Source organism: Lolium rigidum, chromosome 1, assembly GCF_022539505.1.
Source record: "Lolium rigidum isolate FL_2022 chromosome 1, APGP_CSIRO_Lrig_0.1, whole genome shotgun sequence".
NCBI classification, from domain to species: Eukaryota; Viridiplantae; Streptophyta; class Magnoliopsida; order Poales; family Poaceae; genus Lolium; species Lolium rigidum.
The window spans coordinates 32393290-32412943 of NC_061508.1; the positions used below are offsets into that span (position 1 = coordinate 32393290).

Here is a 19654-nt window from a genome sequence, read left to right on the forward strand (position 1 = left end):
TGAGCAACAGCCGAAGCTTTCGAGTGCTCCCTCCAGAAAACTTCGTCGGCTGATGACAGCTGGGTTAATGCGTTCACGCATTCGTGAACCCGTTTGCTCTCCTCCGCACGGTTCAGAGCTATGACTGGCAAAGGAACCAATAGAGGGTCAGACAATGCATCGTGAACAAAAGAGAAATGAGTGCAAGGACCAAGGAACTCACAGTTCAAGCTTTCGGTGGCTTTTTGCAGTTCAGTAAGAGCGTACCGCTCTACTTCGGCCACAATCTCGCCCTTCTTCTTGATAATGGCCGCCAAGGCGTAGGTGCTGCGCAGGTCTTTCTCCAACTGTGTGATCCGATCCTTCATACGTTGCACTCGATCATCTTCAGAAAGAGCACCCGAGGAATCATCAACAAATGCGAGCATCGGGAACACCTGCAAGGAAAGACGTCAAAGGCATGACAGATCGATTCACCTCAACGACAGAAGGTACTCCCATCGGGAGAATACAAGCGGAAATATCATAACAAAGAGTGTGCTAGCAACATCGCTAGCACAAAGTTTATTACAAACAGAAGTTATCTGACAGAACATTGTTTCACACTAGTTCAAAGAAAAGCTTGCTACAAAAATCAAATGGCTTGGGTTTGAGTCGATAAACTAGGGCCGGCCGATGTCTTCTTTGATGACACCAGCTCGAGGAGCTGGCGTGCACACTTAAGAGCCGATATCTTGAAGATGCTTAAATCAACAAGTTGCCCATCTCGTTCTTTCGGCAGCTCCTTAGACATTTCTTCAATGTCAGCCTTAAAGCCGTGACCCATCATAAGTTGGAAGGCAAGGAGGGCACCATAGGTACGCGAGGTGCGTTTGAATACCTCGATAACCTCCTTGGTGTCAACCGCGAAGGCGTCGATCAGCTGCCCCAGAGTTCTGTTTTGATTGATCTTGGGGAAGATCATCGAGTGCATCCGCGCCAAGGCACCTTTTCCCTTTTCAAGAAGCTCCCTCGTAAGCTGGTGGGAGGCGAGAGTCATCGACACACCATTTGCCGGAGAATTATTTGGAACTTTGTCCAAGGCATTGGCGGGGATGTTGGCAGCTTCTGCAAGAAAATGAAATGAAAAAGGTCGTTGACAAAGGATCGAGTCCATAAGTGCAATAATCGAACAGAGGTATACAAAAGAGATTACCAAGTAAAGCCAAGGAAGACTGACGAAGGAGTTCATCCTTCTCAGCCGCCCGAGCTTCGGCAGCCAGCCTGGTTGCCTCCTCTTCTCTCAGCTTCTCCCTCAGCTTGCCCAGTTCCTCCTTCAGGGAGTCGACTTCCTGGCGGGCCTCGGCAGCTATCTTGACTGCACCGTCCAACTTCGAGGAGGAAGATTTAACTTCCTTCTGCAGCCGAACCTTCTCTGCCTCCAGAGAAGTGTGAAGCAAAGGCCTCCAAAGAGGAGATAACTCCTCGCAGGTCCTAAAGGAAAAAGGATATTCGATGAAGAATCATTAAGCAAGATACGCATCAGAAAAGTTCATGTTGTAATCGAAAAAGACTTACAGAAGGAGGAGTCCTGGCGGCGGCAGTTGAAGGAGCATCTTTCCCTTTAGAAAGGGAGGAAGCTGTCGATACCTGAGCTGCGGGGGCTGCTTTAGGAACCGACGCTTCGGAAGCAGCAACGTCCGGCGGAGCAGCTCCGGATTTGACCTTCTTAGCCGGCGGCTCGACAAAACCTTCGTCACTGTGAAAGGAGATGATTGACCAAAAATTATGAAAGGAATGCAAGAAATAAAAGGGCAAAATATGACTTCAGGGAAGAAGGTGCTTACATGTCGAAGAGATCGTCTTCATCGGCGAAGCCGCCGGTCGATCTCTTCACGGGCGAAGCCCTGGTCTCCTCCACAGCTGCATTAACAAAGGTATCACGATCAGCGTCATCATCACGCATTGATCCCTTTGTGTCGCAAGCGTTGTCGGCTGAGGAAGGAAGATCGGTGTGGGCAGCTTCTGAATTTATCGGGTCATTATGTTCACTCTCTGGGCTTGTGGGCCCGACAGTGTGAAAGTCAACAGGGATTGAGGAGCCTCTTCCCTCAGAAGTATCATTTGGCGAATCACGCAAGTCGCCCGAAACTATGGGGATCTACCGAAGAAAGGAGCAAATGAGAACAGCGGAAATTATGTCGACTGAGAGGAAGCAGCGTAGTAAAAGTATAAGGAGAAAAAATTACCTCTGACAGTGGATGATCAGCATCGAGAGGTGCGTAGGAAGATATCAATGGAATTGAGTCTTCTTGACTAAAGAGAGTAAGGCGACGGACTTCATCTAGCAGCTCCTTTTCCGACAGTTCAGCAACATTGATCCTGGTCTCATCTTTTGGACCCGTATACAACCACATTGGACGAACTCTTGCCATGACTGGTTGGACCCGACGTTTCAGGAACACCGCGAAAACTTGGCCAGAGCCTCTACTAATAACGGAGAGCATGCAAGATCTTAAACAACACATAGGTAATAACTTGATAATTAACATAACATAGTATTCTCTATCCATCGGATCCCGACAAACACAACATATAGCATTACGGATAGATGATCTTGATCATGTTAGGCAGCTCACAAGATCCAACAATGAAGCACAATGAGGAGAAGACAACCATCTAGCTACTGCTATGGACCCATAGTCCGGGGGTGAACTACTCACTCATCACTCCGGAGGCGACCATGGCGGTGAAGAGTCCTCCGGGAGATGAATCCCCTCTCCGGCGGGGTGCCGGAGGAGATCTCCAGAATCCCCGAGATGGGATTGGCGGTGGCGGCGTCTCATTAAGGTTTTCCGTATCGTGGCTCTCGGTGCGGGGGTTTCGCGACGGAGGCTATTTGTAGGCGGAAGGGCAGGTAAAGAGGCGGCACGAGGGGCCCACACCATAGGTCGGCGCGGCCAGGGCCTGGGCCGCGCCGCCCTGGTGTGTCGCCACCTCGTGGCCCCACTTCGACTCTCCTTCGGTCTTCTGGAAGCTTCGTGGCAAAATAGGACCCTGGGCGTTGATTTCATCCAATTCCGAGAATATTTCGTTACTAGGATTTCGAAACCAAAAACAGCGTAAAACAGCAATCGGCTCTTCGGCATCTTGTTAATAGGTTAGTTCCGGAAAATGCACGAATATGACATAAAGTGTGCATAAAACATGTAGATATCATCAATAATGTGGCATGGAACATAAGAAATTATCGATACGTCGGAGACGTATCAGCATCCCCAAGCTTAGTTCCTGCTCGTCCCGAGCAGGTAAAATGATAACAAAGATAATTTCTGAAGTGACATGCCATCATAACCTTGATCATACTATTTGTAAACATATGTAATGAATGCAGCGATCAAAACAATGGTAATGACATGAGTAAACAAGTGAATCATAAAGCAAAGACTTTTCATGAATAGTACTTCAAGACAAGCATCAATAAGTCTTGCATAAGAGTTAACTCATAAAGCAATAAATCAAAGTAAAGGTATTGAAGCAACACAAAGGAAGATTAAGTTTCAGCGGTTGCTTTCAACTTATAACATGTGTATCTCATGGATAATTGTCAACATAGAGTAATATAACAAGTGCAATATGCAAGTATGTAGGAATCAATGCACGGTTCACACAAGTGTTTGCTTCTTGAGGTGGAGAGAGATAGGTGAACTGACTCAATCATAAAAGTAAAAAGAATGGTCCTTCAAAGAGGAAAGCATCGATTGCTATATTTGTGCTAGAGCTTTTATTTTGAAAACATGAAACAATTTTGTCAACGGTAGTAATAAAGCATATGAGTTATGTAAATTATATCTTACAAGTTGCAAGCCTCATGCATAGTATACTAATAGTGCCCGCACCTTGTCCTAATTAGCTTGGACTACCGGATCATCACAATACACATGTTTTAACCAAGTGTCACAATGGGGTACCTCCATGCCGCTCGTACAAAGGTCTAAGGAGAAAGCTCGCATTTTGGATTTCTCGCTTTTGATTATTCTCAACTTAGACATCCATACCGGGACAACATGGACAACGAGATAATGGACTCCTCTTTAATGCATAAGCATGTGGCAACAATTATTATTCTCATATGAGATTGAGGATATATGTCCAAAACTCGAAACTTCCACCATGAATCATGGCTTTAGTTAGCGGCCCAATGTTCTTCTCTAACAATATGCATGCTCCAACCATTAAGGTGGTAGATCTCTCTTACTTCGGACAAGACGGACATGCATAGCAACTCACATGATATTCAACAAAGGGTAGTTGATGGCGTCCCCCAGAAAACATGGTTATCGCACAACAAGCAACTTAATAAGAGATAAAGTGCATAAGTACATATTCAATACCACAATAGTTTTTAGGCTATTTGTCCCATGAGCTATATATTGCAAAGGTGAATGATGGAATTTTAAAGGTAGCACTCAAGCAATTTACTTTGGAATGGCGGATAAATACCATGTAGTAGGTAGGTATGGTGGACACAAATGGCATAGTGGTTGGCTCAAGGATTTTGGATGCATGAGAAGTATTCCCTCTCGATACAAGGTTTAGGCTAGCAAGGTTATTTGAAACAAACACAAGGATGAACGGTGCAGCAAAACTCACATAAAAGACATATTGTAAACATTATAAGACTCTACACCGTCTTCCTTGTTGTTCAAAACTCAATACTAGATATTATCTAGACTTTAGAGAAACCAAATATGCAAACCAAATTAGCAAACTCTAGGTGTTTCTTCATTAATGGGTGCAAAGTATATGATGCAAGAGCTTAAACATGAGCACAACAATTGCCAAGTATCAAATTATCCAAGACATTTTAGAATTATTACATGTAGCATTTTCCAATTCCAATCATATAACAATTTAACGAAGGAGAAACTTCGCCATGAATACTATGAGTAAAGCCTAAGGACATACTTGTCCATATGCTACAGCGGCGCGTGTCTCTCTCCCATACAGTGAATGCTAGGATCCATTTTATTCAAACAAAACAAAAACAAAAACAAACCGACGCTCCAAGCAAAGCACATAAGATGTGACGGAATAAAAATATAGTTTCAGGGGAGGAACCCGATAATGTTGTCGATGAAGAAGGGGATGCCTTGGGCATCCCCAAGCTTAGACGCTTGAGTCTTCTTAGAATATGCAGGGGTGAACCACCGGGGCATCCCCAAGCTTAGAGCTTTCACTCTCCTTGATCATATTGTATCATACTCCTCTCTTGATCCTTGAAAACTTCCTCCACACCAAACTCAAAACAACTCATTAGAGGGTTAGTGGACAATAAAAATTAACATGTTCAGAGGTGACACAATCATTCTTAACACTTCTGGACATTGCATAAATCTACTGGACATTAATGGATCAAAGAAATTCATCCAACATAGCAAAAGAGGCAATGCGAAATAAAAGGCAGAATCTGTCAAAACAGAACAGTCCGTAAAGATGGATTTTATTGAGGCACCAGACTTGCTCAAATGAAAATACCCAAATTTAATGAAAGTTGCGTACATATCTGAGGATCACTCACGTAAATTGGCTTAATTTTCTGAGTTACCTACAGAGAATTAGACCCAGATTCGTGACAGCAAAGAAATCTGTTTCTGCGCAGTAATCCAAATCTAGTATTCACTTTACTATCAAAGACTTTACTTGGCACAACAAAACACAAAACTAAGATAAGGTGAGGTTGCTACAGTAGTAAACAACTTCCAAGACTCAAATATAAAACAAAAATACTGTAGTAAAAACATGGGTTGTCTCCCATAAGCGCTTTTCTTTAACGCCTTTCGGCTAGGCGCAGAACCGTATATCAAGTGTTATCAAGAGATGAAGTATCTTCAGCGGGGTTTGGAGTTTTCTCAACCATGCATAGTATATTGGATACATAAGTTTCAGCGGCTCCCTTTTCATTAGTCTTGGGCTTGCTACTCTCATCAAACAAATTTTCGGGAACAAGCCAAGCATAGTTATTTTCTAGCGCTTCATTCATTGCTAGGAGCTTACATGGTATTGGTGCTTTGATCTCCCCACCATCATTAATATTATTAGTGTACCTTACTCTCTCCATGTCCATCTTTTCAAGGATACTAGAAAAATTAGTATAAGAACCAAGCATCTTATATTTACTAAAGACCTTTCTAGCCTCTCTTGCTAAACCACCAAATTCTCTAAGAAGGGTTTCTAAAACAAAATCTTTCTTTTCCCCTTCTTCCATATCACCAAGTGTAAGAAACATGTGTTGGATTATAGGATTGAGATTAACAAATTTAGTTTCCAACATGCGAACTAAAGCAGCAGCAACAATTTCATAAGTAGGAGCAAGTTCTACCAAATGTCTATCTTCAAAATCTTCAACGGTACTAACATGATTGAAAAATTCTTCTATATTGTTTCTCCCAACTATAGACCCACGTCCTACCGGTATGTCTTTTACGGTAAAATTAAAAGGAAACATGATGAAATGAGTAAAGCAAATGCAAGTAACTATTTTTTTGTATTTTTGATATAGCAAACAAGATAGTAAATAAAGTAAAGCTAGCAACTAATTTTTTTTGTGTTTTGATATAATGCAGCAAACAAAGTAGTAAATAAAATAAAGCAAGACAAAAACAAAGTAAAGAGATTGGGAAGTGGAGACTCCCTTGCAGCGTGTCTTGATCTCCCCGGCAACGGCGCCGAGAAAAAGAGCTTGATGGCGTGTAACTCACACGTTCGTTGGGAACCCCAAGAGGAAGGTATGATGCGCACGGCGAGCAAGTTTTCCCTCGGAAAGAAACCAAGGTTTATCGAACCGGGAGGAGCGAAGAAGCACGTTGAAGGTTGATGGCGGCGGGATGTAGTGCGGCGCAACACCGGAGATTCGGCGCCAACGTGGAACCTGCACAACACAACCAAAGTACTTTGCCCCAACGAAACGAGTGAGGTTGTCAATCTCACCGTCTTGCTGTAACAAAGGATTAACCGTATTGTGTGGAAGATGATTGTTTGCGAGAAAACGGTAAAGAACAAGTATTGCGGCAGATTTGTATTTCGAGTATAAAAGAATGGACATGGGTCCACAGTTCACTAGAGGTGTCTCTCCCATAAGATAAAAGCATGTTGGGTGAACAAATTACAGTCGGGCAATTGACAAATAGAGAGGGCATAACAATGCACATACATGTCATGATAAATATAGTGAGATTTAATTTGGGCATTACGACAAAGTACATAGACCGCTATCCAGCATGCATCTATGCCTAAAAGTCCACCTTCGAGGTTATCGTCCGAACCCCTTCCGGTATTAAGTTGCAAAACAACGAGACAATTGCATTAAGTATGGTGCGTAATGTAATCAATAACTACATACTCGGACATAGCATCAATGTTTTATCCCTAGTGGCAACGACACATCCATAACCTTAGGGGTTTCTGTCATCCCCCAGATTCACGGAGACATGAACCCACTATCGAGCATAAATACTCCCTCTTGGAGTTAATAGCGAAAATTTGGCCAGAGCCTCTACTAATAACGGAGAGCATGCAAGATCTTAAACAACACATAGGTAATAACTTGATAATTAACATAACATAGTATTCTCTATCCATCGGATCCCGACAAACACAACATATAGCATTACGGATAGATGATCTTGATCATGTTAGGCAGCTCACAAGATCCAACAATGAAGCACAATGAGGAGAAGACAACCATCTAGCTACTGCTATGGACCCATAGTCCGGGGGTGAACTACTCACTCATCACTCCGGAGGCGACCATGGCGGTGAAGAGTCCTCCGGGAGATGAATCCCCTCTCCGGCGGGGTGCCGGAGGAGATCTCCGAATCCCCCGAGATGGGATTGGCGGCGGCGGCGTCTCGATGAGGTTTTCCGTATCGTGGCTCTCGGTGCGGGGGTTTCGCGACGGAGGCTATTTGTAGGCGGAAGGGCGGGTAAAGAGGCAGCACGAGGGGCCCACACCATAGGTCGGCGCGGCCGGGGCACGGGCCGCGCCGCCTGGTGTGTCGCCACCTCGTGGCCCCACTTCGACTCTCCGTCGGTCTTCGGAAGCTTCGTGGCAAAATAGGACCACGGGCGTTGATTTCGTCCAATTCGAGAATATTTCGTTACTAGGATTTCGAAACCAAAAATAGCGAGAAAACAACAACTGGCTCTTCGGCATCTTGTTAATAGGTTAGTTCCAGAAAATGCACGAATATGACATAAAGTGTGCATAAAACATGTAGATATCATCAATAATGTGGCATGGAACATAAGAAATTATCGATACGTCGGAGACGTATCACCTGGCGGCGCCGGAGCTGGAGGAGGAGCGTCTGAAGAACTCTTCTTTGGAAGAGTGGATGAAGACTTGGCGGCGGCTCCACCGGTCGTGGAGCTGCCAGCGGCAGTAAGGTTCTTCTTTTTCACCATTGTGAGATCTGGGGGAGATTGAAGAAGCGGTGGTGGCGGCGCAGCAGTTACGGAAGGAAGAAGAAGAAGAAAGGCAAAAGCAGATATGGGGGAAGATTTGGGATTTTTCGTCCCTTGAAGATCTTAAAAGGAGAAGAACTGCGTGGGCACGTGTCATTAATGCCAGTTTATCAAGTGGACCTTTTTTCGATTGATGGTTGCGGGAATCGAGGAGACGCCTTGGTAACTGTGCGAGAAGGGCGGAAATTGCTTGAAAATAGGACCAGACAGAGAGAGAATGGGCCCAGCGGGTCGCGTCTTGTCAGTCAAAATCAAGACGTTGGTAAAACGTCATCAATGACGTCATGAAGAATGCTTGAAGCACTCGAAGAAAAAATGAAAAGGTATCGGGTGGTGAACTTGAGTCTATGCATAGATTGGAAGCATCTGCACTTAGACTCGGGGGCTACTCCCATCGGGAGCGCTGACGCGCACCCGATAGATTGAGGACTCGAAGAAAAAAATGAAGAGAAAGGTGGTTGCTCAGCCTGAGTCTACGCACGGATTACAAGCATCCGTACCTAGACTCGGGGCTACTCCCATCGGGAGCGTTGAACGCGCACCCGACAGAACTTTTTTGCACTCCAGGATCATGCCCGGGGACTTGATTTTGTAACGTTGTTTTGCCATCGGCAGTTAACCAACAAAAGTTGGGCACGTTACTTATCATCCCTTGAAAGCGGAAAATATATCGGATGACCGATGAAGACTTGCAGAAAAACTTCGGCAGAGTAAAATGCTCGAGTGGTACAACTTGAGTCTACGCACGGATTGCAAGCATCCGTACCTAGACTCGGGGGCTACTCCCATCGGGAGCGCTGACGCGCACCCGACAGAAGAAGATGATGCTGATTCAAGATGAACAAGGGCAATCAAGGAGAAGAACATCAGAAGAAGACATGCTTTAGTCCCCACCCGAACTATGTTCGGCTGGACACTCGGGGGGCTACGACGTGGGCATTACCCTTCGGGTAACCGACATTGCCCTATCACCGTATTGTCTAGTTGGAGGCCCATGAAGGCACTTGGAGGCAAGGCGGGCCACTTGGATGGCGCACCAGAAGATTCCTTGACGGGCAAGACAAAGAGGCAGCCGAACAAGGAAGGATTAGATTTAAAACTACTATAAACCTAGTCGTACTCGGTTAGACCTCTTGAGACCTGGCCTCCTATATAAAGGCCAGGAGAGGGGCTGCCGAGGGACACATAATCAATCTTAGCAATCTAAGCCACCAAAAGTCTAGAGCTAGGTCAACATAGCACTTAGCCTCTCGACGAGATCTCAGCCGAACTATTCGGCACCCCATTGTAACCCAATATCTTCATAATCAAGAACGGACGGGCGGGGACGTAAGGGTTTTACCTCATCGAGGGCCCCGAACCTGGGTAAATCGCTCTCCCCGCTTGTCTGTGAACCGATGTCTCGTGTCAGCTTGCAGGATTCCGTCAACCCTAAGCCCCAATCGGAGGGCATTGCCGAGGGTACCCTCGACAGGTGGCCTGCTGACTCTCTGTTTATGTGTTTTTGATCTCCGCTGCCGTCTCCTCGAGGAAACCCTAGGGGGTCATATATATAGGATTTTTAAGTCAAACAAAGTTTGTGGGCACAAGATTGAGGCTGATCGGACTGTCGAGGGGGAAACTATCACTGGTGGCGTGCCCCAAGAGGGTGGGCGCACCACTGGGCCTAGTTCTCAGCCCCTTGACCTCCTGGTGTCCCACTTCAGCTTATTTTGTTTGTCTCGAAAATTCCGAAGTGTGGCCCCTCACCATGCCTTTTTTGAGTCTCGTAGCTCCAAGAAAGTAAAAAATACTAACATAAGGTGTTTTTTGCCAGACAAAGTTAAAACCAGAGGAGAGAGGATTGTTTAGAAAATTCCTGAAAACAATATAAAACATATAAATAACATTATATAAGATGAAAATATGCGGGAATATTTATCAATAAACTATAAAGTTCATGTATTCATTTTACATGCATCACCGCGCGGTAAAGCACATTCTATATCGATCCTGCAAGCACGTGACTAATGAGTTATTCACAACAGAATGTTGTATTACGGTATGAGTAAAGAGTACTTTCTCGAAACGATTGAACTAGGTATGGTGATACCGACGATCAAATCGCACATAAGTAAAATATCGCGTGACAAAGGGAATGAAATACGTTATTGTTCGAATCCTCAACATCGTGGTTCAAATGATAAAGATCTTCGTGGAATATGTGGGAATCATTATGGCTATCTAGGTCCTGCTATTGATTATTGACCTGAGAGGTGTCTCGATCATTTCCGCATGTTCTCGAACCCGTAGGGTCACACACTTAACACATGATGACATTAGGGAAAAATGAGATATTTATGATGGTGAGACAGAAGGTTTATTCGGAGTCTCAAATGAGATCCATGACATCATGAGGAGTTTTCGCATGGTCCGGAGATTAAGAATCATATATGAGAAAGTCATTTTAGGGTTTGATAAAAGTTTGGGATTTTTCCGGTATCAAAGTTCTAGAAGGTTCTGCAGGGTTCACTAGTGGGGCCCAAATTTCACTGAGGGCCCACATGGACCAAGGGATGGCGTACTAGCCCACTTTGGCCATGCTCACCAGCCCCCTGGCCCATGCAGCCAACCCATGGAAAACTCTAAAGGGAGACTACCAAAGGGAAACTTAAGGGGTAAGTTTTTTCCCTAGGGAGGAGGGGGCGCTGGCCCTAGGCTTTGAGGGGGGAGTTGGGAGCGGCAGGGGTGCAAAACACCAAACCCTAGCCGTCGCCCTCCCCTCTCCTCTTCCATCTCCTCTTCCGCAGCATCTTGGTGAAGCCCTGTCGAAGATCTCCACCATAGCCACCATCGCCGTTGCGCTATTCGTCTTAGATATCATCTACCACTTCCTCTCCCTTGCTATATCAAGCATGCATCCAACCAGGGAAAACTCTAAAAGGAGACTACCAAAGGGAAACTTAAGGGGTAAGTTTTTTCCCTAGGGGGGGGGCGCTGGCCCTAGGCTTTGAGGGGGGAGTTGGGAGCGGCAGGGGTGCAAAACACCAAACCCTAGCCATCGCCCTCCTCTCTCCTCTTCTGCAGCATCTTGGTGAAGCCCTGTCGAAGATCTTCACCATAGCCACCATCGTCGTTGCGTTGTTCGTCTTAGATATCATCTACCACTTCCTCTCCTTGCTATATCAAGGATAAGAATTCATCATCAAGTCATACATGTGCACATCTCGAAGGTATCCCTCGTTGCGATGTTGATCAGATTGGATCATAGAGGGAACGACTACTTCATTTGTGGTACTAAACTATTTTCGCGCGTGTTCTTGAAGGGTATGTAGATCTAATCTCTCTTGTTGCTTGCTTCTTCCTAGATTGGATCTCGATTTATTCACTTCTTTTATAATTTTTTATTTGCTATGCCATGGATCACATCATTACATGACCCTTGCAGTGCCAAGCAAACCTCAAGCTCCGAGTAAGACTTTGAAGCTCCTATTTAGAAAAGTCTTACTTAAGGGTTTCCTGCAAGGTAATGATATCTACTCCCTCACTTCTCACGTATTCCTTAATATCTCGGAAATCCATTTTAGCTTGTAGTTGTAGATGGACACACTACTGGATAAAACACATTTTAAATATCTGAAAATTCCGAAAAAATATATTGGGTTGTACTTCCAAACATTCTATGCTCGCACACGAAGTTTTGTGAAAAGATGTTATGGTTTGCATCGCGTGCAAACAAAGACAATTCGGGTGCTCCAAAATAGCTTTTCACGAGACATCTTTTTTTTCTTTTCTTAAACATTTTTTGTTTTTGAATTTTTTTATTTTGACCTTTTTCATATATTTTTTAAAATTTCAACATTGTCTGGTCATTTTTCTAATCTCAATAGTTTTCTAGTTTGAACTTTATTTAAATTTGACCATTTTTAAAATTTTAAACACTTCTTAATAAACAAAAAAAATAGGAAAATAAGAAGAGGGAGATGTACCTGGGCCTATTCCGCTTGGCTCATGACTCATGAGTGCAGCGCTGCAGGTAGCGTCATGCTCGCTGCTGCCGATGAATCCCATTTGACGCTTATTGCGTATGTTATCACCCTAAAGCATACCTCTCTCGTTCTTCTCGTGAATTATGGGCCAAGCTTGTTAACGTTGGTGACGAGAAACGAGGACGATGCGTTGAGGTGAGACCACCGGAGAAGAAGCCGACCTCACGGGAGACGGGGCGGTGCCTGGCGAGGTGATGAATGGACCTCACCGGAGCCGGTGACGGCGTGGCTCACCGTGGCGGCGCAGGTGGAGGTCAGGTAGAGAAATTAGGGTAGGGGATCCGGCAAGGCTCCGACGACTTAGGGTTAGGGGTGCTGGTGCAGGGGAACTCATCGGAGATGGAGAAGGGGTGTGGTTTAGATGGAAACCGAGGGCGATGACGACTCGAGCAGAGCAAGGCACCAAGGTAGCGGTAACGGGTGGGGCGACGACAGGTGGTTGTGGCCAATGACGACATGAGAATTAAGAACGGCGGCAAAAACATTGAGTTTTTTCAAGACGATGCACCCTTGGTGGACCGTCCCACATCGCACGTTTGGTTTAGGCGTCGATGCGCTTAGGGATGCTAAGGTCCTGTTTGTTTGGGCTGGAGCTTGTGCTTCTACTGCTTTTGGGTCCTTAAAAGCACAAGCCCAGCCAAACACCTAACTTTTGGATCCAGACTTCTATAAGCGCGTGTTCGATTTGTACTACAAGCTATAAAGCCCGCCCGGAGGTATTTTCCGCAGCTTCTCGCAGCTTGTGAACCTTCCCGCAAACTAATGCCACCATAGTTCCTCATATTTACGGTCTAAATACCTCTGATATATAAATGCCCAACCCCTTCACAAACTTCCCCCAAATCCCCACCCCGTTCCTATTTTTCCCCGTCGGTCCCAACTAACACACCGATAGGAGAGGATATAGGGTTCCTCCGCGCCGCCGACTCTCCTGTCGTGTCGCCGGCCGGCGCTCGCAGCGCCGCTGACCTCTTCTGCCTCGCCCCGCCCCCACACGTGAGTCCCATGGCCGCCCGCCCCCATCGTAGCTCCCAAGGCCGGCTCAAGGTGGCCGTCTCAGATCTGTTGCTATCGACCCGCACATACTACTGCCGTCCCGAGCTGGTGATGAACAGGGATAAGAATTAGGAGTGAATCTTGGTGTTCCGTTATATGTGATCTAGGACTGATTTTCGATTGTGATTTTACACGATTTAGGACAAAATCTTTCTGTTACGTTGTGTGGTACAACTTGTGACTCCTCTATGATTATCAACAAAATGAAAAAATGCGTAAAAAAATATGGCAAGTGTATTATTTGAGCTATTACAAAGCATAATAAGCTAATTATATCAGCTCAGTAATTGTACATCAACTTTAGCATATATGGATATTTTAGACTTTCACCATATGTTATATATCAACCAGCCGTCTTAAAAGTTGGTTGTCAAACAACATTTTTATATTTCACCAGCTGTCCAGCTCCAGCTGCTTCTCAGAACTTTCCAGCTCCAGCTGCTTCTTGTTCAGCTGCAGCCCAAACAAACAGGCACTAAACACTTTGAATAGGGGCTCCCGCTGCGGCCCGATAAAACATAGAGAAAATGTTTAATTTTAATGTCTCCGTGGATGGGGCCATGTAGCATAGATGATATTTTCCGCTAGCAGCCCATGTTTAAGCCTGTCATAGAGATGAGCCTCTTTATCGAAAAAAATATAGCAAGCTCACTGTTCGTAGTTCAAGTGTTCCAACACGTATGTCCAGCAAAATCTAACAATAGACTGCATCCCGAGACCTAAACCCCCGACTGTAATCAGGAAGATCATCAAGCAAGTATCTGTAATTCGTAGTCAATAAAAAAAACCCACCTCCGTGATAGCTCGTCCCCAAATCGCTGCACTGCATGCATCTTTACTTTAAGAATCAACCTATGGTTAGATTGTTGGGAGGACAGTGGAGAATATTCCCGAAAATGCCGAACTTGCGGAAGGAAATGCTAGGGCTAAACTACGGGCTGATGTGGCAATCACCAGTGAAATTCGATGCGAAAATCCTGTTGCAGTCTCTCCAATCATGGTGAACCATGTCACATACGTAAGCCTCTCTCGTAGATAAATTTCGTAGGTAATAGCATTACTGGTGGCACCCCAGCCCACCAGGTTTGACACTTTAGTGTCGTAAAGGCGTAATATCATTTCAGTGTAAGGCGACATCAATCTCATTTACAAAGGCGAGTGTATGTACATATGTGTGACCGTTCACGATTGTAGCGTGTTTTAAAAAAAAAAGTAGTAGCTCCCATAAGCGGAATGTAATACACGTCATTAATTATGGTGCATGTAGATTGTAGAGGACGCAACTGCTGTCTAAAAACACCTCCAAATCACCAACATTATAATGTAATTCCCCTGTAAATCTATCAAACAACCAATGATTCAGCAGAAACTGGAGTAATAATTTCCCTATAGACAAGACCTGATAACACTAAATACCAACTATAATATCTTGCTGATCATGTTGCTCTCCATTCAGCAAATATCTTTGGCTGGAAAGGCAACAATGCCAGCACAAAAGCTCAAGTGGCATAATGGCAAGACTAATTCAGTGCCCATGTTATGTCTGTTGGTGATGCATGACCACATTATTGGTACTCCAGCTGTATGTCTTTTTTCTCCAAGATCAAACAGAATTCTAATTGCACAGCCAATTCAAACCACAAACTAGCCATGCCAGAACATTTTGTTGAACATGCAACTTGCATAATTGCATTCAATTATGGGAAGCAAGAGTTGACAATCCTCTAGTTCTTCAAATCTTAAGATATCCCTGAGTACAAGAGCAGTATTCCGATGGAAAAGTAAAAATAATACATGAGGATGACAATGGCAATATAACAAAACAAAGGGTAAGTAAAGACCCGGCGATAAAGGACACAGAAAATGGTCCTTGTACAAGCATCATACTACCCACGGGTTAAGAGATGAAGAGGGCAGTCACTAGGATCTTTCGCTAGTTCTCATCCTCAGGCTTGCTTGCATCCCTCATTTCATCCCCAGCATCATCCTGTTTACATAGATTGTTGAGTTCAATTTATTGAAAAAATAAAGTCTTATGTGTATATTTTTCCTTATGATGGTCAGAACACCCTACCTGCATATCAGAGGTCCACAAGGTGAGGTTGTCACGGAGAAGTTGCATGATCAGGGTGCTATCCTTGTAGGAATCTTCCCCAAGGGAGTCCAGCTCGGCAATGGCTTCATCGAAGGCCTGTAAACACAGGAGAGTATGATCACATACCAAAATACAGCATGGGCTATATATGCAGAAAAGCTTTGCAGAATTGTAGTATCTAGATCAACTGAACCTGAAGGTCAATTCGATGACAAATGAGTTGGAAGATAAATGCAGGCATCATTATATTCATCACAACATAGAAAGATATTGCCTTCTGGAGTTGACTCGAGAGAAAACTTCAGATGCATAAAATAAATCTACAGATTAATTGTGTTCCAATAAAGTGGCCAATCCAGCGAGATGAGCATCATGGTGCTCCACTACTTCCATTTATGTTAACCAAGCAGTCCATGTCATGACAGCAAGCAGGGATGTGGGTCTACACTCTGAAAGATAAAGTGACATCTTGGAAGAATGGGGCAATTTGAGCCGGCATGGCATGGGTCACAACTACAACTAGCACAGTATACCAAGTGAGGCAGTGACCAAACATCCAAAGCGGGTGAATATTGCCAGATGTAACTGTAACTGAAGAATATGTCTACGCTCCCTAAACAGCGTAAAACTAATAATTGTATACTATGCGAATAAAAACAACTGGAATATGTCCACTACCTAAGCGGCGCAGCAATATATGCGGATGAAACAAGAAACAACTAGGCAATATAGTACGGGAGCATCGGAGAAAGGAACAAAATCATATCCTAGCGCCTTGTGCAACTCTGATCTGTGTCAGGTAATAGATCTGCCCAAAGTTGATGAGCTAGTAAACTCGGAAGGTAGTAAGTAAGAAAGACTGGGAAAATCACCTGCTTGGCGAGCGAGCAAGCGCGGTCAGGCGAGTTGAGGATCTCGTAGTAGAAGACGGAGAAGTTGAGCGCGAGGCCCAGCCTGATGGGATGGGTCGGGGGCAGCTCCTTCATAGCTATGTCCTGGAGAGAGAACCAGTCCAAGATCCAACTTTGTTTTCAGTCAAGCCGGTCGTCGGAGGAGGACAGGAAAAAAGAAGAGGAGGCAGCGGTGGGAAGGAAAGGACCTGAGCGGCCTGGTAGGCGCCGAGGGTGGAGTCGGCGGCCTCCTTGCGCTCGGCGGCGGACTTGAACTCGGCGAGGTAGCGGTGGTAGTCGCCCTTCATCTTGAGGTAGAAGACCTTGGCGTCGACGGCGACGGCTGCGGGGACGAGGCGCTCGTCGAGGAGGCGGAGGATCCCGGCGCAGATGTTGGAGAGCTCGGCCTCGACGCGCGCGCGGTAGCTGCGCGCGGCGGAGGCGTGGCCCGCGGCGCCGCGGCCTTCCTCCTTCTGCTCGATGGAGGAGACGATGCGCCAGGAGGCGCGGCGGGCGCCGATGACGTTCTTGTAGGCGACGGAGAGCAGGTTCCTCTCCTCGACGGTGAGCTCGCCGGTGCCGGCGGCGGCCACGACCTTCTCCATGAACTCCACCATCTCCTCGTACCGCTCCGCCTGCTCGGCCAGCTTGGCCATGTACACCATCTCCTCCCTGGTTCCCGCTGCCGCCGCCGCCATCGCCGTCGACGATCTGGTGTGGTGTGGTGTGTGTGTGAGGTCGGGCGTGTGGCTCTTGCGGTTTGTTGGTGGAGTGGGGGTGGGTGCACAAGGGAAGTGGAGAGGAGGAGCGGCTGCGGTTTTAAAACGAGGGGAGGTGACTTTTTCGGTGGCTGGTTTTCCTTCTTCTCGCTTCGCTTTTCTAACTTTTTTTTTATTTCTCTGTGTGGGCCCGTTGTTTTGGAGGGGATAAGAACGAGGGATTTGTTTCCATTGTTTCTGTTCGAAAACAAGATTTTTTTTTCCCTTGGGTCATGATACCACGTGCTGGCTGCTCATTCGTAGATGGAATTTTGTAAGTAAGCCGGATTGGCTGAAGCTACTGAGTTTCCGTGCGAGATCCATTTTGGGCTGGGCCGATGGTACTGTCAGTTGGATAGAACATCCACTCCAATGCAAGGCCTCTAATTTTTTTTTTACATATCCAAATTGGTTGTTGGGTGTCAAGTTTATATCCCCTCCAAAAGGATTGAAATCTTTGGGTTTTTTTTAAGTAATTGAATTTCCTTTTGGAGAAAGAAGGTTTCACCGTTCTCGCATTTTATGTCGGTATTTCTGCCAACTCCTCTTGTTGACGGGCACTTCCTGCTCCCCACACCTCCAATAGACCAGAAAAAACAAACTCCCCAATTTCATCTAGGGTAGGGTTGGTGCCACGACTGAACAATTAGCATGGCATGAAGAGTTGAAGACCGGATGTTGACCAGCTCTAAGTTGTATGGCTCCATCACCACATGAGAAAACCTTTTGTTTTGCAAAAAACCACTCCATCTCTAAGGGCTTGAACTTCAGCGATGAGTGGATCCCAGTGACATGCTTATACAATTTACTCCATGCACCTATCAAGGGAAATCGTGAGAGGGTAACACGGCCACCAACTCCCTTCATGCCATACACGCCAATGGCTCCATCTATAGTATTTTCATCCAGCCCAAGGCCCATAGGATGCCAACACAAAAGCATGTGACCTTTTACCTACTTCACTCAAGATCTAGCATGTGTAACTCTTCTTTGATCAATTTCAGAGATTTGCATGGATCACCCGTCAATTAAGTGAAGACCAAATAGATTGCATGATGTTGATGATTCTTCCTCTTTGCTTTCCATTGAGCATACAATCACACGGTGACATAGGCATCCCCAATGGGCCTGCCGAAGATGATACCCGGGGTTTACTGAAGGCCCATAACTCGAAGAATAAGAAGATTTGGAAGCCCAAGTTATTATTAAGGAAAGCTAGAGTTGTATTAGGAAGTACTATTTGTAATCTTGCGGGACGGGTTGGAAACCCACCCGGACTCTGTAACTTGTGTATTATGAATCCCTCGATTCCACCTCCTATATAAGGGGGAGTCGAGGGACAAAGAGAGCATCGATTCATTGTTCCACGCAACCCTAATTTTTACATCGTCGAGTACTTTTCGGCTGAAACCTTCGAGATCTACTTGCCCTCTACTTTCGACTAAAACCCTAGTCTACAATCTGTAGGCATTGATAAGTTAATCCCTTGTCACACGGGGTATCCTTTGACCAAGTATTTGTAAGCCTGGTAATTCGACATCAAAGACCTTTAGAGCTTCTCCCCCAAAAAATGTGTGTGGTAGCATTTGATCAAGGCACGCATAAGGTTCTCGTTAGACGCAAGACCAATCTTGCACCTACCAATTTCCTTGGTATTTCAAGGTGACTACATCCCACATAATTCCTCGGAGTAGATTGCTAGCTTCTCAAAGTTCCATAATCGGCCCTTCATCTAGAACAACATGCTTTCAAAATCACTAAGACCCTTCATCAAGGCATGCATAAGGCCAACAGAACACTCACAACTTTAGCAAAATTTGTAAGTTTTCAAAGAATCTCCACATTTATTCCTCTGAAGTTAAGGTCCCATGACCAGCCCTTCATCTAGAGAAACATGCTTTCTAAGTCAAGGCCCGGTATGCTGATTTCATAAAGTTGATTGCAGGGTTCTCAAAGTTACATGCCATGGCATATTCACCTCTGTTGAATTATAGCGGGATGTTTAGTATCATGGGATGAAAGTCTTATTCACTAGGTCTAACAGCATGTTGAACAACAGTGAGCCAATCTAACCCAAAAGTTGAACCACATGTCTCACTTGTATCCAATTATCATCCCAATCGAGATTGACCTACCACTTCCCACTCATTTAATCATACTAATATTCAAACCATCCCAAAGTGCCAGGGTTACTCTCACGGTTCTTGCGAGAACATTACCATAAATGAAAGGAAGTGACATTCTTGCATAGAAGAAGCGACATTTCCCTCCTAAGTGGTTTTGTATTAGTGATAACATGATCAGAGGACTGATACGGTGCAAATGTATCTATAATTTTTGATG

The 19654-nt window shown here is 45.2% G+C and overlaps 1 protein-coding gene across 1 annotated transcript; it reads right to left on the bottom strand.

Moving 5' to 3' along the window:
- Positions 1-15229: 15229 nt before the first annotated feature.
- LOC124685167 (14-3-3-like protein GF14-A) lies at positions 15230-17357 on the bottom strand. The gene is made up of 4 exons (XM_047219495.1): positions 16763-17357; positions 16536-16658; positions 15643-15759; positions 15230-15555 (listed from the first exon to the last, which is right to left on the bottom strand). Exons 1-4 carry the CDS (start codon positions 17249-17251, stop codon positions 15502-15504), a joined length of 783 nt encoding a protein of 260 aa, XP_047075451.1. The 5' UTR covers positions 17252-17357; the 3' UTR covers positions 15230-15501.
- Between the last annotated feature and the right edge of the window lie 2297 nt (positions 17358-19654).